Genomic DNA, 26,352 nt, shown 5'->3' on the forward strand with positions numbered 1-26,352 from the left:
GATCCGGAGATCTTGCTGGCCAGGGTAGTTGACTTACACCTTCTAGAGCACGTTGGGTGGCACGGGATACATGCGGACGTGCATTGTCCTGTTGGAACAGCAAGTTCCCTTGCCGGTCTAGGAATGGTAGAACGATGGGTTCGATGACGGTTTGGATGTACCGTGCACTATTCAGTGTCCCCTCGACGATCACCAGTGGTGTACGGCCAGTGTAGGAGATCGCTCCCCACACCATGATGCCGGGTGTTGGCCCTGTGTGCCTCGGTCGTATGCAGTCCTGATTGTGGCGCTCACCTGCAAGGCGCCAAACACGCATACGACCATCAATGGCACCAAGGCAGAAGCGACTCTCATCGCTGAAGACGACACGTCTCCATTCGTCCCTCCATTCACGCCTGTCGCGACACCACTGGAGGCGGGCTGCACGATGTTGGGGCGTGAGCGGAAGACGGCCTAACGGTGTGCGGGACCGTAGCCCAGCTTCATGGAGACGGTTGCGAATGGTCCTCGCCGATACCCCAGGAGCAACAGTGTCCCTAATTTGCTGGGAAGTGGCGGTGCGGTCCCCTACGGCACTGCGTAGGATCCTACGGTCTTGGCTTGCATCCGTGCGTCGCTGCGGTCCGGTCCCAGGTCGACGGGCACGTGCACCTTCCGCCGACCACTGGCGACAACATCGATGTACTGTGGAGACCTCACGCCCCACGTGTTGAGCAATTCGGCGGTACGTCCACCCGGCCTCCCGCATGCCCACTATACGCCCTCGCTCAAAGTCCGTCAACTGCACATACGGTTCACGTCCACGCTGTCGCGGCATGCTACCAGTGTTAAAGACTGCGATGGAGCTCCGTATGCCACGGAAAACTGGCTGACACTGACGGCGGCGGTGCACAAATGCTGCGCAGCTAGCGCCATTCGACGGCCAACACCGCGGTTCCTGGTGTGTCCGCTGTGCCGTGCATGTGATCATTGCTTGTACAGCCCTGTCGCAGTGTCCGGAGCAAGTATGGTGGGTCTGACACACCGGTGTCAATGTGTTCTTTTTTCCATTTCCAGGAGTGTATATAAATATGGAATCAATTTGATGTCCCCTGTCATTAGCACTTATCGTTTCGTAAGTTTAAAGAGCTAGATGTGTTTCACAAGAGCGACATTTTCTGAATCAGTGTTGACGATTTGTCAAAAATTAGAATGTATTTAGAACTGTGCAACCTTCCGTAGCGCACGAATGGTGGAAACTGACGAAAGCTTCAAACGGTGTGCGCTCTTGGCTCTTCATTCCAAACGGAGGGTGTCCAAGGGAGAAGGGGAGGGGGTAGGGTGCTTTGTTTTGCTACTGCTCGCGCCTGAATAATTCATTTTGTATTACGTGCTGTAGTTTGCTTCTCAGTTAGCAGTCTGTTGAAATGGTTCAACGAAAAACTTTTGAAATTCTTAGAGATTGTGTTTTTTCTTGCAGTTTAATTAATTACGTCAGTTACACAGACTGATTAAAATGGGAATTAAGTGTGATTTTGAACTGCAAAGCAACCGTGAACCACATAATAAGCCGAAGTGATATCTTAATCATCCATCCCAAATGAGTCTGCAACTATCTGAACAGCGATTTAAGTGATAACATTACCACACCACTTATTTTCTTTACGCGTAGCACGAAGTACTTCAAAAAGTTGTTCTTAATTGAAAGTATCGTAATTTTTTTTGACTGAAGTATGTAAGTGTTTACTTCGTTCACTCATTCTTTCCTGAAGTCATACTCTTACATTCTCACTATGGTAGGAAGGAAAAATTGGACGGTATTGATACACGATGGCAGTTTTATAGATCTACTAAAAGATTACTTCCTTCTTGAACACGTAGAAATTCACACCCATGCAACACACCTTCAAAGTGTTTCTTTCCATTAGTGATAAGATAATATACACATACTGGTATTGTATGGATGGTCAAAGAGTTGTGATACAGTCCTAGAAGAGAGAAATACCTCTGAAATGTTCGTGAAAAAATTGTTAGATTCACTGCAGTTAACGGAAACAGAACTCCAGGCATCAATCCTGCCATTATAATATATACGGTTGACACTTAGATGTCCATGTCCCTTCACCAGGAGCTTAAAGGAAATAGTTGTTCCTTCAGCTCTCTGGAAGTAACTCCACACGTAACTCAAATTCTACGTTTCAGACTTTTTATGTGCTTTCCGTGCAGATTTTGATATTATCTCTCAGGTTCAGAGTGTTTTACTGAGTTATTGTTTCCATTATATACATAAAACTGAAACAATAACTCGGCAGAACACCCGGAATCACACTATAAAGAATATGCTACTATACTGGAATCTCGTACTACCAGCGATGAATGACAAGTTGTCATTAACTGTAAATCTTTAATTTCATCCTCTTCAGGAATAGAATGAGCGACTGGAGATATAGAGACGATCTTCTATTATCAATGAATTTATTAAAGTTACCTACAATGTTATCAATATAAAGAAGTCTCATCTATATCTATATCATAGCAAGCCACCATATGGTGCGTGGAAGAGGATATCTACATCACTATTGATCAATTCCTTTACAGTTTCATTCGCAAATAGAGCGAGGGAAAAACGACTGTCTATATGGACCTCATGATGTTTAGGCGAAATGTATGTTGGCGGCAGTGGAATCGTTCTGCAGTCAGCCCAAGTGCGGGTTCTCTGAAATTTCTCGATAGTGCTCCTCGAAAAGACGAAGATTCCCATTTGAGTTCCCGCAGCAGCTCCGTAAAACTTGCGTGCTGATGGAACCTACCGGCAACAAATCTAGCAGCTCGCCTTTGAACTGCTTCGGCCTCATGTGGATCCCAAACACTCGAACAGTACCCAACAATGGGTCGCACTAGAGTCCTGTATGTGGTCTCTGTAGTGGACTGTTAAGGCAGCCAGTCCACAGTGAAGTAGCCGAAAGGGCACGCGTCAACTCACGCCGTCTGGCGTTAAGTCTGGAACAGGATTCGTAATGAATGTGATAAATAAAAGAACGTAGCTACTAGAACACTTAACTTTTATGTCGTCCTTTGGTATACAGCATTCTTGATGATACAAGTGAGACTCTTTAGATTCATGAAGTAACTAATGGCGCCTTGCTAGGTCGTAGCCATGGACTTAGCTGAAGGCTATTCTAACTGTCTCTCGGCAAATGAGAGAAAGGCTTCGTCAGTCTAGTCGCTAGCAACGTCGTCGTACAACTGGGGCGAGTGCTAGTACGTCTCTCGAGACCTGCCGTGTGGTGGCGCTCGGTCTGCGATCCTGACAGTGGCGACACGCGGGTCCGACATGTACTAATGGACCGCGGCCGATTTAAGCTACCACCTAGCAAGTGTGGTGTCTGGCGGTGACACCACAGTCTCCTTTACGGATGGACCACACTTTCCTAAAATTCTCCCGATAAACCGAAGTGGACTATTCGCCTTCCCTACTACAAGTCTATTTTGCTCATTAAATTTCATATCGATTTGCAGCGTTACGCCCAGATATTTAAACGACGTGACAGTGTCAAGAAGCGCATAAATAATCCTGTACTCCGAAGTAATGGGTTTGTTTTTCCTACTCATCTGCATTAACTTACATTTCTCTACATTTAGAGCTAGCTGCGATTGATCACACCAGCTAGAAATTCTTTCTAAGTCATCATGTACCCTCCTACAGTCACTTAATGAAGACACCATACCGTACAACGCAGCATAATCAGCAAACAACCGCAGATTGCTGATGCCCACCCTGTCCGTCAGATCATTTATGAATACAGAAGTTAACGGCGGTACTATCACACTTCCCCGGGGCTCACTTGACGATGCCCGTCTTTCTGATAAACACTCGCCATCGAGGACAACAGAAGAGGTCCTGTTACTTAAGACGTCTTCGAGCCACTCACATCCATGGATTGTTGTTGTGGTCTTCAGTTCTGAGACTGGTTTGATGCAGCTCTCCATGCTACTCTATCCTGTGCAAGCTTCTTCATCTCCCAGTAACTACTGCAACCTACATCCATCTGAATCTGCTTACTGTATTCATCTCTTGGTCTCCCTCTACGATTTTTACCCTCCACGCTGCCCTCCAATTCTAAATTGGTGATCCCTTGATGCCTCAGAACATCTCCTACCAACCGATCCCTTCTTCTGGTCAACTTGTGCCACAAATTTCTGTTCTCCCCAATCCTATTCAATACCTCCTCATTAGTTATGTGATCTACCCACCTAATCTTCAGCATTCTTCTGTAGCACCACATTTCAAAAGCTTCTATTCTCTTCTTGTCCAAACTGTTTATCGTCCATGTTTCACTTCCATACATGGCTACACTCCATACAAATACTTTCAGAAAAGACTTCCTGACACTTAAATCTATACTCGATGTTAACAAATTTCTCTTCTTCAGAAACGCATTCCTTGCCATTGCCAGTCTACATTTTATATCCTCTCTACTTCGACCATTATCAGTTATTTTGCTCCCCAAATAGCAAAACTCCTTTACTATTTTAAGTGTCTCATTTCCTAATCTAATTCCCTCACCATCACCCGACTTAAATCGACTACATCCCATTATCCTCGTTTTGCTTTTGTTAATGTTCATCTTACATTCTCCTTTCAAGACACTATCCATTCCGTTCAACTGCTCTTCCAAGTCCTTCGCTGTCTCTGACAGAATTACAATGTCATCGGCGAACCTCAAAGTTTTTATTTCTTCTCCATGGGCTTTAATACCAACTCCGAATTTTTCTTTTGTTTTCTTGCTCAATATACAGATTGAATAACATCGGGGATAGGCTACAGCCCTGTCTCACTCCCTTCCCCACCACTGCTTCCCTTTCATGTCCCTCGACTCTTATAACTGTCATCTGGTTTCTGTACAAATTGTTAATAGCCATTCGCTCCCTGTATTTTACCCCTGCCACCTTCAGAATTTGAAGGAGAGTATTCCAGTCAACATTGTCAAAAGCTTTCTCTAAGTCTACAAATGCTAGAAACGTGGGTTTGCCTTTCCTTAATCTAGCTCCTAAGATAAGTCGTAGGGTCAGTATTGCCTCACGTGTTAAAATATTTCTACGGAATCCAAACTGATCTTCCCCCAGATCGGCTTCTACTAGTTTTTACATTCGTCTGTAAAGAATTCGCGTTAGTATTTTGCAGCCGTGACTTATTAAACTGATAGTTCGGTAATTTTCACATCTGTCAACACCTGCTTTCTTTGGGATTGGAATTATTATATTCTTCTTGAAGTCTGAGGGTATTTCGCGTGTCTCGTATATCTTGCTCACCAGATGGTAGAGTTTTGTCAGGACTGGCTCTCCCAAGGCCGTCAGTAGTTCTACTGGAATGTTGTCTACTCCCGGGCCTTGTTTCGACTCAGGTCTTTCAGTGCTCTGTCAAACTCTTCACGCAGTATCATATCTCCCATTTCATCTTCATCTACATCCTCTTCCGTTTCCATAATATTGTTCTCAAGTACATCGCCCTTGTATAGAACCTCTATATACTCCTTCCACCTTTCTGCTTTCCCATGCTTATCTATGGATAAGACATTAAATTCGTTTAATTTCAGCGTATAAAGTTATTATTATCTGCCTGTAAGAAGAATGACAAAATCGTTATTTGAGTGCAAGATTGTAAATGAAATGTAGGAAGGGGTTGTCATACTTCTGTTTACAATCTCTTATTTTGTTGTTGTGGTCTTCAGTCCAGAGACTGGTTTGATGCAGCTCTCCAAGCTACTCTATCCTGTGCAAGCTTCTTCATCTCCCAGTACTTACAGCAACCTAAATCCTTCTGAATCTGCTTAGTGTATTTATCTCTTGGTCTCCCTCTACGATTTTTACTCTCCACGCTGCCCTCCAATACTAAACTGGTGATCCCTTGATGCCTCAGAACATGTACTACCAACCTATCTCTTCTTCTAGTCAAGCTGTGCCACAAATTTCTCTTCTCCCCATTTCTAGTCAATACCATCTCGTTAGTTATGTGATCTACCCATCTAATCTTCAGCATTCTTCTGTAGCACCACATTTCGAAAGTTTCCATTCTCTCTATTTATCGTCCACGTTTCACTTCCATACATGGCCACACTAAATTCAAATACTTTCAGAAACGTCTTCCTGACACGTAAATCTATACTCGATGTTAACAAATTTCTCTTCTTCAGAAACGTTTTCCTTGCATTGGCAGTCTACATTTTATATCCTTTCTACTTAGACCATCATCAGTTATTTTGCTGCCCAAATAGCAAAACTCATTCACTACTTCAAGCGTCTCATTTCCTAATCTAATACCCTCAGCATCAACCGATTTATTTCGACTACATTTCATTATTCCCGCTTTGCTTTTGCTGATGTTCATCTTATATCCTCCTTTCAAGACAATGTCCATTCCGTTCAGCCGCTCTTTCAGGTCCTTTGCTGTCTGTGACAGAATTACAATGTCATCGGTGAACCTCAAAGTTTTTATTCCTTCTCCATGGATTTTAATTCATACTCCGAATTTTTCTTATGTTTCCTTTACTATACAGATTGAATAACATCGGGGATAGGCTACAAACATGTCTGACGCCCTTCCCAACCACTGCTTCCCTTTCATGCCCCTCGACTCTTATAACTGCCATCTGGTTTCTGTACAAATTGTAAATAGCCTTTTGCTCCCTGTGTTTTACCTCTGCCACCTTTAGAATTTGAAAGAGAGTATTCCAGTCATCATTGTCAAGAGCTTTCTCTAAGTCTGCAAGTGCTAGAAACGTAGGTTCTACAGAATCCAAACTGATCTTCCCCGAGGTCGGCTTCTACCAGTTTTTCCATTCGTCTGTAAAGAATTCGTGTTAGTATTTTGCAGCCGTGGCTTATTAAACTGATAGTTGGATAATTTTCACATCTGTCAACACATGCTTTCTTAGGGATTGGGATTATTATATTCTTCTTGAAGTATGAGGGTATTTCGCGTGTCTGACACATCTGGCTCACCAGATGATAGAGTTTTGTCTGGGTCAGCTCTCCCAAGACTATCAGTAGTTCTAATGGAATGTTGTCTCTTCCTTGTTTCGACTTAGGTCTTTCAGTGCTCTGTCAAACGCTGAAGGCAATATCATATCTTCTATTTCATCTTCATCTACATCCTCTTCCATTTCCATAATATTGTCTTCAAATACATCACCCTTGTACAGACCCTCTATATACTCCTTTCACCTCTTTGCTTTCTCTTCTTTGCTTAGAACTGGGTTTCCATCTGAGCTCTTGATATTCATACAAGTGGTTCTCTTTTCTCCAAAAGTCTCTGTAATCTTCCTTTAGGCAGTATCTATCTTACCTCTAGTGAGATATGCCTCTACATCCTTACATTTGTCCTCTAGCTATCCCTGCTTAGCCATTTTGCACTTCCTGTCAATCTCATTTTTGAGACGTTTGTATTCCTTTTTCCCTGCTTCATTTACTGCGTGTTTATATTTTCTCCTTTCATCAATTAAATTCAATATTTCTTCTGTTATCCAAGGATTTCTACTAGCCCTCGTCTTTTTACCTACTTGATCCTCTGCTGCCTTCACTATTTCATCCCTCAAAGCTACCCATTCTTCTTCTACTGTATTTCTTTCCCCCATTCCTGTCAATCGTTCCCTAATGTTCTCCCTGAAACTCTCTACAAACTCTGATTCTGCCAGTTTATCCAGATCCCATATCCTTAAATTCGCACCTTTTTGCAGTTTCTTCATTTTCAATCTACAGTTCATAACCAATAGATTGTGGTCAGAGTCCACATCTGCCCCTGGAAATGTCTTACAATTTAAAACCTGGTTCCTAAATCTCTGTCTTACCATTATATAATCTATCTGAAACCTTGGGGTATCTCCAGGCCTCTCCCATGTGTACAACCTTCTTTTATGATTCTTGAACCAAGTGTTAGCTATGATTATGTTATGCTCTGTGTAAAATTCTCTTATTTTATTGTCTTGAATATGAAATATTAAAAGTTATGTGTTTTAATAGTGAGCACAGAAGCAACAAGCAGAAATTTACCCAAATTATGAAAATCATCCTCCTTTTTTAAAAAACTTTTATAATACATATCAAAGCAAGAGAGTCGTACAAGATTTAATGAATGTATGACGCACTGAGCTTCGCGTTGCGCGACAGAAATCGCTTCTAACAGAGTGTCATGCTACTCTCTGTAAATCATTGTTTCACACATTTGTGGCGGCACCCGGTCATAAATAGACAGACTAACAACTGTGACGACTGGATGAAAATAAAAAAAATCTACCAAATCGCTGATGAACGGGTTCTCATTGACTGACAAATAAAAGTTTGAATAAGAGAAAAAGGAATAGTCTGAGACGTGAACTATACATGTGCGCTGCACAGTGCGGGCCCTGCACGCCAGAGACATGGGTCACACTCAGCAGATCAGATGTAAACGAAATTGTCAACATAAACGCCTCGCCTGTGTTGATTGTGGAAAGTGAACGACACTCACGAGTTGGGGTGTTCCACATGCCTCTCGGAGAACGGATCGTAGTCTGAGGCATCCTGCTCTTTCTTCACAGTCGGCTTCGTCGTCAGCTGCACCCTGAAACAAGAGCAGGCTGTGACTAAAAGTCATAAAAGCGCTCCAGGAAAAAGTTAGGCCATATTTATCGACTAGCGACAGGAAAACCTTTCAGTCATAGTGTGATGTAATAGGAAAGCACAGGAAACTGACATCAAAAACTCATGCGCAACGAGGTTATTCGTGGACAGTATTCAATCAGCCGTACAATACTGAGGACACGAGGACAATTTAACTAAGGGAAGGAGAAAATAAATACGTGGAACAAACGAAGCCGGCAAAAGGGAACACATACATCTAAGAAATGAAACTGACAAAAGTACAAAAGCAGGAAAGGCTCAAAGTGAAATGTAAAGTTGAAAGTGCATCCACGAATGTGGGAAATGTGGATGTTACTTATAGGAGAATTAAAGCGATCTTTGCATGGGAAAGTGAAGCAATTGCTCGAAACTTTATAGCTCAGATGGCAATGCAATACTAAGTCAAGAGTAGAATGCTCAGAAGCAGATATATAAGAAGGCTTCACTAGAGTAACAAACTTGAAAACAATTTCATAGAAAGTGTATGAAGATGAGAAGGAGGTTATAAGAAGAACTTGATGGAGAACTGGAAGACCTAATTTAAAATAAGGCTATGGCAGCAGACGACCGACGCGAGTGCCTTCGCAAACAGCGCGACATCGTCTGCAATGCCTAACCTAGGCTCGTTATGATGATTCCATCTTTACTTGGGAACATAAAGCCCATGAATGGCTGCATATAGACTCCAACTAACCGAAAATAACTATTTCCAATCGATGATAGGTTCAGTTGGACCAGAGGACCCAGTCAATTCCATGTATACACAGCTTACACCATAAGGAGCAACCAGCAGCTTGGACAGTGCCTTGTTGACAACATGCTTCTACGGATTCGTGGGGTCTGTGCTTCGCTCGAACCCTACCATCCAATTCTTACCAATCGCTACTCATCTGATCAGGCCACGGTTTTCCAGCCATCTAGGGTCCAACCGATATGGTCACGACACTTGGAGAGGCGCCGCAGGCGATGTGCCGTTATCATAGGCGGTCGCGTCGGTCGTCTGCTGCCACAGCCCAGTAAAGCCAAATTTCGCCGCACGGTCGTAGCGGCGAGGTTCGTCGTACGTCTCACATTGATTTCTGCGATTATTTTACGCAGTGTTGGTTGTCTGCCGGCACTGACAACTCTCCGTAAACGCCACCGACCTCGGTCGTTAAGCAATGGCCGTCGGCCACAGCGTTAAATTTGTTGAGAGGTAATGCTTAAAATTTGGTACTCTCGGCACCCTCCGAAATGAAAAGTCCCATGCGCGTAGCTCCAACTATCATTCCGCGTTCAAAGTCTGTTAATTCTCGTCGCGCGACCATAATAACGTTGGAAGCCTTTTCACATGAATCAGCTGAGTAGAAATGACAGCTCCGCCAATGCACTGTCCCTTTATACCTTGTGTGCACGATACTGCCCCCATCTGTACATGAGCATATCGCCTGTGCTACGACTTTTGACACCTCAGTGAATAGTGTATAGCTACTTCAATAGCACGATGGATAGGTGCGTGCTTCTGATCACACTCCTCCGCACGCACTGCTCAACAGCGATGCTGAACGTGTTGCCGCATTGCAGTGTGCGATTTGCAGGGGGGGGGGGGGGGGATTTCCCCCCCCCCCCCGCCCCCCTCTGCATCAGACCATCCCCTCCTTTGGTTTTAGTTTATGCATCCCAACCTGGGATGTTTATTTCCCACGCACTGGAGTAAAACTTTACATATAATTTAAATTTGTCGAGCCGAACACTGAAAGTTGTTAATACAGTCTTACTATTAATACAGGGTGATTCAAAAAGAATACCACAACTTTAGGAATTTAAAACTCTGCAACGACAAAAGGCAGAGCTAAGCACTATCTGTCGGCGAATTAAGGGAGCTATAAAGTTTCATTTAGTTGTACATTTGTTCGCTTGAGGTGCTGTTGACTAGGCGTCAGTGTCAGTTGATGCTAAGATGGCGACCGCTCAACAGAAAGCTTTTTGTGTTATTGAGTTTCATTTAGTTGTACATTTGTTCGCTTGAGGTGCTGTTGACTAGGCGTCAGTGTCAGTTGATGCTAAGATGGCGACCGCTCAACAGAAAGCTTTTTGTGTTATTGAGTACGGCAGAAGTGAATCGACGACAGTTGTTCAGCGTGCATTTCGAACGAAGTATGGTGTTAAACCTCCTGATAGGTGGTGTATTAAAAGTTGGTATAAACAGTTTACAGAGAATGGGTGTTTGTGCAATGGGAAAAGTTCTGGACGGCCGAGAACGAGTGATGAAAATGTAGCACGCATCCAGCAAGCAGTAACTGGACTACAGTATCTGGAGATGTTAGAGAATTGGCTGTTCCCTCAGCTCGAACAAGAAGCACAACAACTCATATTTCACCAGGATGGAGCGCCACCACATTGGCACTTATCTGTCCGTAACTACCTTAACGTCAACTACCCGAGGCGATGGATCGGCCGCCAGGCAGCCCGTGACAGAGCACTTCATCACTGGCCTCCAAGAAGCCCTGATCTTACCCCTGCGATTTTTTCTTATGGTGGTATGTTATGGATATGGTGTTTCGGCCACCTCTCCCAGCCACCATTGATGATTTGAAACGAGAAATAACAGCAGCTATCCAAACTGTTACGCCTGATATGCTACAGAGAGTGTGGAACGAGTTGGAGTATAGGGTTGATATTGCTCGAGTGTCTGGAGGGGACCATATTGAACATCTCTGAACTTGTTTTTGAGTGAAATAAAACCTTTTTAAATACTCTTTGTAATGATGTATAACAGAAGGTTATATTATGTTTCTTTCATTAAATACACATTTTTAAAGTTGTGGTATTCTTTTTGAATCACCCTGTACTATTAATATGTATGCTTATTAATTTTGAAAAAGTGTTACGTAGTAGGTAAGCATTTCAAAACATTTAGAACTAAACGACAAGACGACGCATGCCACATTTCCGTAGCATGCCACAATGTTGCAAGACGTCGCCCCAGCGTAAACGAGGCTTCAGAGCCAGGTCTGTATTGTACGGTGGATGTGATGTGTTGCGTACGTAACTAAAACCTGCAGTCTGATCCAAACGTCGTCGAAAACTGTGAAGAGGTGTCATCCTGCAGCAAGATAACACTCGCCCACATTCTGCCAAACGGACAGCCGACGCAATAAAGGAGTTGAGATTCGAGGTGCTGGAACATCCACCATACAGTCCAGACCTGGCTCCAAGCTATTTTCACATGTTTGGACCCTTAACGGAAGCACTACAGAAAAGATTTGAGAGTCATTGCTGCGGTGCAAAATTCGTTACAGATGCAACCGAAAAACGTATTTTCTGATGAACTAAAAAAACTCGTAAAACGTCGGGAAAACTGCATTGAAGTCCAGAGAGGTTACGTAGAAAAATAACGCATGTTTCCGTTTTCTATCATCAGAATAAGTAGAGCTTTTCACAAATGCGTCTTTACTTTTTGAATTCCCCTCGTATACCTGTATGTAGATGATTTTGTAAATAAGCTTTACCTATAATGGACTTTTAAAGATACAACAAGGGAGGGCTTTTCTGAAAGTGCTTACGCGTGAATAGTGAGTTTCGGTATTAACATCTATTTATAAATAACTGTTTAACCATAGGTAACGCCGCAGTCCAAGCTAGTAACATATATAATTATACTACCCCCCTAAGACATCCCCCCCCCCCCCCCCACTGGTAAAAGCACAAATGGAACACTGCCGCATTGTGAGTAGGAGCAGGAATTGAGAAGGGGAAGAGGGGCACATGACGAACATGGCAGACACAGGAGGGCAACCGATGTCATTACGCTTGCAACAGCTTACTTTCTCACACCACTCATCATAACAAAACTACTGACAAGGTAGTGTAGCCGCGAGTAACAGCCAGCGAATAATAAATAAGCCTGGCTAAAGACCAGACAGCTGTTCCAGTCCAGAACAGATTATATTCCGCTCTGATAATTTATTTATTAAATTTATTCCATAATTTTTACACACTGACTGAAATGACTCGCAACACCAAAAAAATAATTAATGAACAGTAAAGATTTTTCGGGAGTACATTTGACTACGTAATATATTAAAGTGATTAACATTGCAACATCACAGGTTAATGTAAGTGAAAGACAGACCTTCGCAAATGTGAACTGCTGCTACATTAATAACCGCTGTAAACGCCACAATGTTGAATACAAGCGTGCATGCGTTGTGCTGTACAGGTGGCGGGTGTCAGTTTGTGGGACGAAGTTCCATGCCTTGTGCACTTGGTCGCTCAGTACAGAGACGCTTAATGCTGCTCGTGGATGGTGTTGCAGTTGTCGTGCGGTGATATCACATATGTGCTCTGCTGGATATAGATCTGGTGACAGAGCAGGTCAAGGCAACACGTCGACACCCTGTAGAGTACGTTACGTTGCAACGGTGGTATGCCGACGTGCGTTATTGTCTTGGAAAGCACTCCCTGGAATGCAGTTAATGAATGGCAGCGCAACAGGTCGAATTACCAGACTGACAGGGTACGGGGATAGCAACGAGGGTACTCCTACTCTCATACGAAATATCCCTCAGACCATAACTCCAGGTGTAGATGAAGTGTGGTGCGTCTAGCAAGCAGACAGATCGGCTGCAGGGCCTCAACTGGCCTCCTCCTAACACCAGCACCGAGGCAGAACCAGCTTTCATCAAAAAACACAACAGAGCTCCACTCTGACCTCCGATGAGCTCTCTGACACCACTGAAGTTACAGGTGGTGGTGGTGGTGGTTTGAAACCATGGACATGTAGGCGACGGGATATCTGGCCCGAAGCTGTCATGGCAGTAATCGATTTGTAACAGTTCGTTGTGTCACTGCGGTGCTAAGTGCTCCTCAAACTGCTGCTGCAGTAGTACGATGCGTGAGAACCATACGCCAAACACAATCGACTTCTCTCTCGGTACTGCCACGTGGGCGTCCGGAGACCAGTCTTCTTGCGACTGTACATTCTCCCATGACCAGCGCTGCTAGCACTAACGTAAAGTGGCTACATACCAGTCAAATCTTTCTGCAGTGTCGCTCAAGGAGCGTCCAGCTTCTCGTAGCCCTATTACAGGACCTCGTTTAATCTCAGTGAGATGTTGTTAATGGCGTCTTCGTCGCTTTAAAGGCATTCTTGGCTAACAATAACTTGAACAGTCCAGTCTCAAAGGTAACTAACACTCACGACTGTTACAGCGTGTATTTAAAGCAAACCTAATTTGTATCCTCATACTGGTGTTACCAACGCAACTTTTATTCGACTGGAGTGATACCTGAATAGACATCATCATTCAAATGTAGAAACACGCATACCAACTTTCGTGTATGCCGCAAAACTCCATTGTGTTGCGATCTTTTTCCGCCAACGTACACCACTGGCCATTAAAATTGGTACACCAAGAAGAAATGCAGATGATAAACGGCCATTCATTGGACAAATATATTACACTAGAACTGACATCTCATTACATTTTCACGCGATTTGGGTGCATAGATCCTGAGAAATCAGTACCCGGAACAACCACCTCTGGCCGCAATAACGGCCTTCATACGACTGGGCATTGAGTCAAACAGAGCTTGGATGGCGTGTACAGGTACAGCTGCACATGCAGCTTCAACACGATACCACAGTTCATCAACAGTAGTGACTGGCGTGTTGTGACAAGCCAGTTGCTCGGCCACCATTGACCAGACGTTTTCAATTGGTGAGAGATCTGGAGAATGTGCTGGCCAGGGCAGCAGTCGAACATTTTCTGTATCCAGAAAGGCCCGTACAGGACCTGCAACATGCGGTCTAGCATTATCTTGCTGAAATGCAGGGTTTCGCAGCGATCGAATGAGGGGTAGAGCCACGGGTCGTAACACATCTAAAATGTAACGTCCACTGTTCAAAGTGCCGTCAATGCGAACAAGAGGTGACCGAGACGTGTAACCAGTGGCACCCCATACCATCACGCTGGGTGACACGCCAGTATGGCGGTGACGAATACACGCTTCCAATGTGCGTTCAGCGCGATGTCGCCAGTCACGGATGCGACCATCATGACGCTGTAAACAGAACCTGGATTCATCCGAAAAAAAGACGTTTTGCCATTCGTGCACCCTGGTTCGTCGTTGAGTACACCATAGCAGGCGCTCCTCTCTGTGATGCAGCGTCAAGGGTAACCGCAGCCATGGTCTCCCAGCTGATAGTCCAAGCTGCTGCAAACGTCGTCGAACTGTTCGTGCAGATGGTTGTTGTCTTGCAAACGTCCCCATCTGTTGACTCAGGGATCGAGACGTGGCTGCACGATCCGTTACAGCCATGCGGATACGATGCTTGTCATCTCGACTGCTAGCGATACGAGGCGGTTGGGATCCAACACGGCGGTCCGTATTACACTCCTGAACCCACCGATTCCGTATTGTCTAACAGTCATTGGATCTCTACCAATGCGAGCAGCAATGTTGCGAAACGATAAACCGCAATCGCGATAGGCTACAATCCGACCTTTATCAAAATCGGAAACGTGATGGTACGCATTTCTTCTCCTTACACGAGGCATCACAACAACGTTTCACCAGGCAACGCCGGTCAACTGCTGTTTGTGTATGAGAAATCGGTTGGAAACTTTCCTCATGTCAGCACGTTGTAGGTGTCGCCACCGACGCCAACCTTGTGTGAATGCTCTGAAAACCTAATCATTTGCGTATCACAGCACCTTCTTCTTGTCGGTTAAATTTCGCGTCTGTAGCACATCTTCGTGGTGTAGCAATTTTAATGGCCAGTAGTGTGTGTCTTTCGCGTAAGTTTCTGGCGAACATGATCGTCTACCACATCTGTAATAATTTGTGCGTATTGACTTTATCAAAGGCTTCTCTTTGAAGTCGACGAATGTAGTATGTGTTTCTAGCTTAAATTCTCTGTGCTTTTCTACTAGCAATGTTAATTAAAAATAGCTTCCTTTATATCGTCATTTCCCACCTCAACCATTATGATTTCATAGTATCTGTACCACTTATTTTTCGTGATGTTGCCGACTATTTTATCCGCAGAGTTCAACAAGCTTATTCTTTTGTAATTAACAAGATTTTTCAGGTCTCACTTTTTGAAGATAGGAATGATAGTCCAACTTCCAGGTATGTCATCTCCTGACCAGTCATATTTAAGGAGTTTAGTAACCTGTCGTGAGCGACTTGCTTGCACATTTAAACATCTTCAGATTGATTGAAAGTTCTCGTGGAGCTTAATTTTTTTCTTTAATATTTCTTTGAGTGCACATACAAAGATTATTTATCGTGAATAGTTCCCTGAGAGTTGAACTATAAGAGACTTTGATGTTTAAGACCATAGATTCTAAAGTACTGCAATCAGGAAGAACTTCATTTAGCAAACTAAATCATTTCCATAAGGTTAACGCTAATATATAATATGAACAACTATCCTTACCGTGTTTTACGTCAGATAACCGCATCATTAACGATAGACCTGTTAGTGCTGTAGACAGTTTCTGATAAATCTTCCATTTATATTGACAACATTAAGGGACCTATTACGCTTTCTTAGACGGATGTTGGTTCTGCATAATCACTTGCATCTACTCTACTACACAGGATGGTCACAAGCAGTATGAAAAGCTTGTAAGGCTGTTACAGGGTAGGTTGAGCTGAGAAATAATTGTTGAGGGGGAAAATTCATATGATGTGAGTTTCTATGTTATTCATCCCAATCGACGCGCAAGTCGCCGAAGTGGCGTCAAATCGAAAGACTTGCACCAGACGAGCGGTCTACCCGACGGGAGGCCCTCGTCACACGCCATTTCATTTCTATGTTATTTGTTACTGATGTTATCCAATCAGTTCGTTGTGCTCGCAAATTCAAGCACATGCATGCCCTAAGATGCGTTAATTTCCAGACGTCTGTGAGCCCGTGAATTAACACCTCTTGAAATGCTCGTTACCAGTTAAAACGTACTTTTCTCGTAAGTGAGATATGTGAGCTAGGAGAGCAAAAGCTACATTTCTTCTGTTTGAGGTAACCAAACGAAGAACGGGTTTGGAGACACTATCTCTGGCAGACTGCTTGAAGCTGCAAACACGGCATGATTGGCTAACTTCAATGCTAAATGGCTCGGGAACGGCGCAACGTGTCGATTTTGTTTTCAAACAATTATTTATCAGCACAACCTACCCTGCAATCCCTTACAGGCTTTTCAGACTGTTTCTGACTACCCACTATATAAGGTACTTGTGTTCTTTATCAGTGGTTTGTCCGCAGCTCGTGGTCGTGCGGTAGCGTTCTCGCTTCCCACGCCCGGGTTTCCGGGTTCGATTCCCGGCGGGGTCAGGGATTTTCTCTGCCTTGTGATGACTGGGTGTTGTGTGCTGTCCTTAGGTTAGTTACGTTTAAGTAGTTCTAAGTTCTAGGGGACTGATGACCATAGATGTTAAGTCCCATAGTGCTCAGAGCCATTTGAACCATTTTATCAGTGGTTTGCCTTAAAACATTAATCGATACGAGCCGCTTTTCCTTCAGGAGCGTCATAATGTCTGAGCTTAGAGTATAGCCAAGGATCCTGCAACAGGTAGGCTTTAGCAGCAACCGTCTGCTTTTCTGTTCCATTTTTCTTTCTATAGTGGTCTCGATAAACATGATCTAAGAAAGTGGCCAAGTCAGCAGCGTATCGAGTACAAAATACAGGGTGTAACAAAAAGAAATATCCTATTTTTAAAAAATCGTAACTCTTATGTTACTTGAGATATGTGCGTGAACAACGTACTGTTGGAAAGAGCAAACTCTCGAGTTTTACAAGGTTCCTGCTAGGTGTGCGCCCACTTAAGTTCTAGTAAAAGTGTCGGGGCAACACAAATCGTTTTGTGTTCTACGTTTTGTGCAGTGTGGGTCAGTAATAACTGTTCAGCGTGATCTTCGTACTAGGTATGGTGTGGAACCTCCTACAGAACGGAGCATTAGACGATGGCACGAACAATTCCCAGAAACAGGTTGTTTGTGTGAAGGCAAATCGCCGGGCCGACCCCGGATGTCTGACGCAGACGCCGAAAGCATCCGCCATAGTTTCACGAAGAGTCCTCAGAAATCCGTTCGCCGTGCAGCTCGACAGCTCAACATGCCCCCGATGTCCGTTTGGCGTGTGTTGAGTCGACGTTTACACATGAAATCATACAAAATTCAGCTACTGCAAGGTCTTCGTGAAGGTGACAAACAACAACGTGTGGAGTTTTGTTAATTTCGTCCTTGGCAAGATGGAGGATCGATTTTCTTCCACGCTTAGTGTTTAGCGACGAGGCAACATTCCATTTAAATGGAAAGGTGAGCCTTCATAATGTGAGAATATGGTGTCCGTAACAACCACATCAAATTGTACAACATGAGAGGAACTCTCCAAAATTCTATGTGTTTTGTGCAGTTTCACGGGAAAAGGAGCATGGTCAATTTTTCTTTGCCAAGAACACTGTTATAGAAAGCGGGAATTTTCAAATCAAAGGATTACTGAATGATAGATCGGTCGCACTGGACCAAATGATTGAGCCGTACATTACTGGCCTCCAAGGTCACTAGACCTGGCTGTATGTGATTACGTCTTGTGGTGGTTCATAAAAGATATTGTTTAAGTGCCTCCGTTACCAACAACAATGAATGAACTGAGACATCGCATAACAGCAGCTGTGGAAACTGTAACTCAAGACATACTCTCTGCAGTGTGCGAACAATTTGAATATCGCACTGACATACGCCATGCATCTCAAGGAGGGCATACTGACGGCCGCGGTGGCAGTGCGGTTCTAGGCGCTTCAGTCCGGAACCGCGCGACCGCTACGGTCGCAGGTTCGAATCCTGCCTCGGGCATGGATGTGTGTGATGTCCTTAGGTTGGTTAGGTTTAAGTAGTTCTAAGTTCTAGGGGACTGATGACCTCAGCTGTTAAGTCCCATAGTGCTCAGAGCCATTTGAACCACTTTTTTGAGGGCATACTGAACACATATGAAAAAGTATTTAAAATTCTGTTTGAGTTTCCCTTTCATTAAAAAACAAGATTCATTGTACATCTTCATTAGTTTCAGAAATATAGACGTTTCAAATCGGAAGATTCTTTTTGATACGCCCTGAATAACAGGAATTTCTCTGTGGCGTGGCGTCTTATTCGTTCTTAGTAGTTCGAAACACTTTCCAATACGGACTACGCTTATTCTAGCATCTTTGATTGGCGCACGCCTGTACTTACTCCGACGTCTATGGAGAAATCTGCATCCAAGACAACTTTCTACATCCACCGCACAAAGAAATCCTCAGTCTAGTCACAAATTTCATTTGGTACACCATATTGCCATAGACTCAAATAATCAACATCGCTGAGATACCGAGTGAAATGCTTTTCGAAAGTCAATAAATACTCCACTTGGCCGCTGATTTTCAAGATGTAATCATCGATATTTTCGGAACCTACGCTCTTTAGCATGAAGCAGGTAATGCTGTTCCTGATACCAGATACCAGCATTACGTTTAGGCTGAAAATAAGTTCTAGAAATCCACAACACCTGGATGTCAACGATACGAGTAGTAATACATTTTCTTAATATGTTTCAATACGAACTGGACAGCAACAAAGGTTGTTGAATGTATTCTTTCGTTGTAATTTCCGAGTTTTGTAGATTTTTGAGTTTTCCAAGGCGGTTATTTTCAAAATTGTACCTCGTACTTCCATTTTCATTAGCCTTTGATGATAGGTGCTGGTGACAAGTCACGTATTTCTATTATTATTTATGACGGGCCCATCCGTCTTCAGGGACGAATAGAAAATGAGAAGAAAATGTAGACCGACACATTGTGACCAATGTCAGTTCTCGGGTAACGCACAGACGGACGTGAGTAATCCTGTTGAGATACGAGTCCATTAGATCGGTGATACAGTGGCGTAAGCAAGCCTGATCGGTAACGTTGGTTGTTTCGTATACGGACAGCTGCACAGAGGGAGTTCGCAAGGTGCAGAAGGAAGTAACACGGATTCACGAGGTTTACATCGCAGTCTCTGAAAGTGAAGTTCACTTCTTATCCGTGGACGCCAAGTGAAAGAGAAAAGCATGGAGCAAATATACATTGGCTGACACTGTACTCACGTGGAGGAGAAGTTTTCAGCTGAGGTCGGCGGTCCGGTGTCGATTACCCTTCCTTGATCGACCCCCATGCTTGTAGTCAGCAACCTGAAACAGCAAAAAATGCATAATTTTTACGATCGGGGAAAATTCGTTCATAAACATACAGTATATGTCTACTCGATTCTATCAGAAAGTTAGCTAATTAGTGTAGCTGTATCTTTGTTATTAGTCGCCGTCGGTGGTTCAGTGTGGAACGTGTTCTGCAAGTGGACCGAAACGCAAAATACTGATCAGTATGGGAAGTTTACGAATTATGTCTTGGATTCAAGTAAAGTGTTCTTTATCAGATTAGAAGAGACGTTTCTCAGGAAACCCGCAACCATATCGGACACTAAATGGTAAAACACTTGTCTACTAGACAATATTTTTTTTTTACGTATTTATCATCTAACTACAGTCCGCGGCTCGTGCTCTTGCGGTAGCGTTCTTGCTTCCCGCGCACGGGGTCCCGGGTTCGATACCCGGCGGGGTCAGGGATTTTCTCTGCCTCGAGATGACTGGGTGTTGTGTGTCTTTCATCATCATTTCATCCTCATTCACTCGCAAGTCGCCGTAGTGGCGTTAAAGAACTTGTGGAGCGGCGGCAGAACCGCCCCGCGAGGGGTCTCCCGGCCACCAATGCCATACGCTCATTATTATTATTATTATTATTATTAACTATGCGTTTCGGGATAACAACATCATCAGATCTGTCAAAAACGACACAAAGTACCTTGTTGCCTCCAGCTTCATTCCCTAGTGCAGCTAACTCGGCAGCCCACACGCGTTGGAAATATATTAGGCCTCGTAGCTACAAATAGGCCGGACCTCATCAACAATGTCAGACACAGGGATTAGCGATCACAATGCCATTATAGCATCTATGATTACGAAAGTTAATAAATCAGTCAAGAAGACTAGGAGGATGTTTCTGCTAGATACAGCGGACAAACAGTTATTAGCGTCTTACCTAAACAGTGAATTGTCATCACTTAGTACCAGTAAATGGATATAGAGGAATTGTGAGCAAAGTTTAAGCAGATTGTGAATCGTAGTCTCGAGAGGTAAGTCCATAGTAAGTGGATAAAGGATGGAGAAGACACACCTTGGTTTAATATCGAAATTCGTAAGATGCTGAGGAAGCAGAGGCTGTTGCACTCTAGGTTCAAAAGGGGACGCAAAAACGACGACAGGCGAAGGTTACTAGAGATTCATGCGTCTGTGAAAAGATCTATGTGCAAAGCATTCGACAACTACCACCGCCACACCTTAGCAAAATATCTGGCAGAGAACCCGAGAAAATTCAGGTCGTATGTAAAATCGCTAAGCGGGTCTAAGGTTTCCATTCAGTCCCTTGTTGACCAGTGTGGTGTGGCAGTTGAATATAGCGAAACGAAACCCGAAATTTAAATTTCACGTTCAAGAAATAGTTCACGCAGGACAACCGTGGAAACAGTCCGTCATTTGACCGTTGGACAGACTCCCGTATGGACGACATAGAAATAAGGATACCTGGCGTAGAGAAGCAACTTAAAGATTTAGAAGCAAATAAATCACCGGGTCCGAATGGAATACCAGCTCGATTTTACAAAGATACTATATGGCATTGACCCATTACCTAGCTTTCATTTATCGCGAATCTCTCGCCCTGCACATAATGCCATGCAACTGGAAAAAAGCGCAGGTGACTCCAGAATGTAAGAAAGGTAAAAGAACGGGCCCGCAAAATTACAGACCAATGTCCCTAACTTCTGTTTGCTGCAGAATCCTTGAACACATTCTCATTTCGAATATAATAAACTTTCTTGACGCTAAGCAGCTCATGTCCACGAATCAGCATGGTTTTATACAGCATCGCTCGTGCGAAACTCAGCTTGCCCTTTTCTCACATAGTATGCTGAGAACAGTGAATGAAGGGCAACAGGCAGATTCCATATTTCTAGATTTCTGGAAAGCATTTGACACGGTGCCCCATTGCAGGCTGTTAAAGAAGGTACGAGCATATGGAATAAGTTCACAGATACATGAGTGGCTCGAAGACTTTTCACATATTAGGACCCAGTATATTGTAATGGTCGGCGAGTGTTCATCGGAGACAAAACTGTGGTAGGGAAGACAAATGGTCAACTTCGGTTTATTGGGAGAATTTTAGAAAAGAGTGATTCACCTGTAAAGGAGACCACATATAAGACGCTGGTGCGACCTACTCTTGAGTGCTGCTCGAGTGTTTGGGATCCGTGCCAGGTCAGATTGAAGGAAAACATCAAAGCAATTAAGAGGCGGGCTGCTAGACTTGTTACCGGTAGGTTCGAACAAAGCTTACGTGTTACGGAGATGTTTCGGGAACTCAAATGGGAATCCCTGGAGAGAAGGCCGCGTTCTTTTCGGGAAACTATTGAGAAAATTTAGAGAGCCGGCAATTGGAGCTGACCGCTGAATGATTCTACAGCCGCCAACATACATCGCGCGTGAGGACCAATTAGATAAGATACGAGATATTAGGGCTAATACGGAGGTGTACAGATAGTCGTTTTCTCCTCGCTCTATTTCCGAGTAGAACTGTATGGGGGAAATGACAAGTAATGGTATAGGGTACCCTCCGCCACGCACCTCACGGTGGCATGCGGAGTATCTATGTAGACGCAGATGTAGATGTAGTCGTGAAGTAGGAGGCGACAAAATACTTTACATCTATTTTGACAGATGTGACGATGGGATTATCCCGAAACGCGTTGTCAGACGATAAGTAAGTAAAACTAATTATATGGGGTACCTAAACAAGTGAATTACTATTAAAGTGTTAATTGACACGAGTGGTTTTGCTCGATCCGTTATGATTCTTCGCAGCAGCGCCGTCTGTTTACGTTTCGGTAAGGCTCCATCGCATGTCTGCTCTTAAGAGTCCGTACGTAAGTAGGATGTTATGTCGATCGTATTTAACCCAATCGTATGACACGAAGCTACAGGAATTAGGCGCAACGAGCACAGAAGAATTCCTCAAACTGTTCTGTACGAAATTTGGATTTCAAACAAACTTACGTTACCAACATTAGGCGATAAGCGGATGACGTGTGGTGCTCAACACATCTTAAACATTAGACAGCGTCCAACGTATCAGCAGTTGAAGTAGTTCTTTGTCGGAAACAGACGAGACCATGGCTGTATAAATTTACGCTTTAATTCTTATAGAAATGAGAAAAAAATCCATCCTCCATTAACAATGCAAGAACTAGCTTTGAGACGTGCTACACTAATGAGCCAAAATATTACGACCACATGCTTAATGACAGGTAATCTTTGGAACGCAATATAGTAGCGATTACGTTTTCACGCAATTCACGCATATTTCGAGGCGGTGGTTTGTGAGATCGAAGCTGACGTCTGACACCGTCCCAGATGTGTTAAATTGGGTTCAGATAGGTCAAATTTTGTGGCCAAATCACCACTGTGAGTTCACTATCATGCCCCTCTAACGACATCACCATGTTTCTAGCATTTTTATTCGGACAGTTAATCTGCTGGAAGATCTCGTACAGAGATACATGTTTGGTAGCTATAAGATGACAGGAATGCTTCTATTAGGGTAGCCAAATGCCTCCTCAAGTACATGATTATTCCAGAAGTAGTTCGTCTGTAATAATTTCAAGCAGTGTTTCGTTTTTAAAAAACTCCCTCAAAGTTATTCAGTACCTCTAAATATATGTATAACTGTGTTTCACGTACTTTGTTACATATACACGCAATGAGGTGCATAGCTAGTATTTGTGATCTAGGTTGGCGCGGCTGTTACGTTTATTTGTCTAATTATCCCGATCACAATGCTCGATTTTCCCAGGCGTCTGCTCAGATATTGTCCAGCCTCATCCTGTGATTTTGTTTATACATAAGATCGTGATATTTTGGAAGAGGTGTATGAACAATACATGTAAGTGTTTTTTTCTTTCTATTTGTTTAAAATAAGATCATTAAATGTCAACAAATAAAACTTTATAGGTTGTATTGAGTCATATAGATTACACATTTAGTTCTAAGATCGTTTGTAATCGAAACTCACGAGAACTTTTCACTAATATTAATAAAACCATTATATTATTTTAAAAACCATATATTTTCGTAAGGGAAATTTGGGGAATTATTTTTATTTGCACTGGCTCTCAGTGCTATACCAATCCCGATTGAACTTCAGGATAGGTCCGACAAGCCCCGACACACATTCAAAACTGCTAAAGAATACTGTTTAGTAAAACATTTCGATGTCGTTAGTGTGTTACAAATTTAACTAATTAGATTAGCCCGTATGGTAAATTCAAGCTGTTACAATCTTTAAACATTTAGATTTGCTTCAGTTTAGAACAATCATTTAATGAAACCACAAAATGTACTAATATACCAATCAAGAAACACGTTCCCTGACAGAAAAACTCTTCCTCTACTGCTGCTAGAAGCTAACAGACTTGCCTGAGTCCCCAGAAAATTGAGTTATCACCCACCAGAGGATCAGTACTTGCTGCAATCGTTGGACAGACTTTAACTTTTGAAATTTTGGACAGGTTTTCGCTACAAATACTCCACTGTGCAACGTTACATGCCCGTTGGTGTGTGTGGGGTGCGTGAAGAAGTTGGGCATGATTTATGCTAAGGAGAACTTTATAAACAGCTGTTTCAGAGCCAGTTCATAGTTAACTTGGACGTGTTGTGATACCATGTATTCGAAGGGATAGGTCTCAAACGATTACTCAACTTAGACACTATTGATTTCCGTGGTGTAACTGAATATTTGTCCAGAAAGTAAGAACCAGGCGTACCTGCTATATTTCTCAAGATCAGGATGTGATTTGGAGACAAGCTCCCAAAGTAATAAGGTGGGAATGCTTGCAGCCAACGAACGGGTAGTTAACGGTTGCTGGACTGGAGTGCTGTCACTGACTCAGAAGAACACTGCTGAAGACAGGGCACTGCTGGAAACGTTCCTGAAGTAGGTTAACAATTCGCTTCCGCGTGGCATACTCAACCACCTCTGCTTCCTAATGGCTGCGGCAAGAGCAAAATCGGAAGAAAAACAAAGTGAATGCCACAGGCAAGTACGATTAATCAGCAGCTCACTGTAGACATCCAATGTGGTAGTGAAAAAGGACAGACCTAATTGGATCAAACGTGAAGTATATGACACAGAAACTGATCACGTTCTAAGGCCTGCACAAACAAAACTGCCACATGGTAGTCAAAAGGTGCTAGAAATCTTACGTTAATGAGTCTTAGGTTACAGTCGTGCTTCTGCAACTCAACCTGTTATAACCTAAAATTTATTAATGTAATACTTATTGCACCTAGGGATTGGGAGATGTTGTGTTATCTTTCTCGTTAATTTAAATTATCTTGCGTTTAATCATGTTTTAGGGGAGTAGAATTATCTTGTTAATATTTTCCCTAAGAAAAAAAAATAAAAAGACATTACGCATGAGGAAGGAATTGTATGAATGTGTTGGAAAACGGTAGATGTGATGTACATGGACATGCAAATAAAAGACTACAATTACTGAAAAATTGGATAATTTATGCAAGAGAAAGAGATTCACAAATTTATCAAGTCAGTAACACGTTGGTCCACCTCTGGCTCTTATGCAAGTGGTTTTTCGGCTTGCTCTTGATAGAATGAGTTGTTGCATGTCCTCCTAAGGGATATTGTGCCAAAATCTGTCCAACTGGTGCGTTAGATCGTCAAAATCCCGAGGTAGTTGGAGGGCCCTGTCCATAATGCATCAAAGATTCTCAATTGGTGATAGATCTAGTGACCTTGCTGACCATTGAACGGTTTCACAAGCACAAAAAGAAGCAGTAGAAACTCTGACAGTCTGCAGCCTGGCACTGTCTTGCTGAAATGTAAGTCCAGGATGACTTTCGATGTAGGGAAACAAAACAAGGCGTGAAATATTGTCGACATACCACTGTGTCATAAGGGTGCTGCAGGTGAGAACCAGAGGAGTATCACTACGAGAAGAAATGCCACCCCAGACTACCATTCCTGGTTGTCGAGCCGTATGGTGTGCGACAGCCAGGCTGGATTCATACCGTTGTCCAGGGCATATCCACAGACTTCTTCGGCCTGGAATCTCATTGACTAGAGTAGGACTGTCTTTAGTGATGAGTCCCACTTCGAACTGAGCCCAGGTGACTAACGAAGACCTGACTGGAGACGCTCGAAACGGTGGTGGGATACCAGCCTAACCTTCACCCTTCATACTGCCCGGCAACCATGAGTGATGGTCTGGGATTTCAGTTCTTTTCATAAAGAACCCCTTTGATTGTCATCCGCAGCACCCCAACAGCACAGCGGTACGTCGACGATACTCGACACCCGATTTTTCTGCCCTTCATGGGTTACATTTCAGCAAGATAATGCTTGTCCGCATACGGCAATAGTTTCCACTGCTTGTTTCTGTGCTTGCCGGACCGTACATCGGCCAGCAAGGTAGCCGGATCTCTCCCCAATGGAGAACGTTTGGAGCATTATAGACAGGCCACTCCAACCATCTCGGATTTTGACGATGTAATGTACCAATTGGACAGATTTTGTTACGATATACCT

General features: G+C 43.5%; 1 protein-coding gene across 1 annotated transcript in view; it reads right to left on the bottom strand.

The window, feature by feature from the left end:
* LOC126253337 (proton-coupled amino acid transporter-like protein pathetic) overlaps positions 1–26,352 on the bottom strand; it is a 154,277-nt gene that overhangs the window by 87,031 nt on the left and 40,894 nt on the right. Inside the window, exons 2-3 of the mRNA XM_049954602.1 lie at positions 19,749–19,832; positions 8,486–8,578 (exon numbers count right to left, since the gene is read on the bottom strand). Coding sequence (XP_049810559.1) covers positions 8,486–8,578; positions 19,749–19,816 — 161 coding nt within the window. The 5' untranslated portion in view covers positions 19,817–19,832. The remainder of the gene's footprint in view (positions 1–8,485; positions 8,579–19,748; positions 19,833–26,352) is intronic.

This window comes from Schistocerca nitens, chromosome 4 (assembly GCF_023898315.1).
Source record: "Schistocerca nitens isolate TAMUIC-IGC-003100 chromosome 4, iqSchNite1.1, whole genome shotgun sequence".
Taxonomy (NCBI): Eukaryota; Metazoa; Arthropoda; class Insecta; order Orthoptera; family Acrididae; genus Schistocerca; species Schistocerca nitens.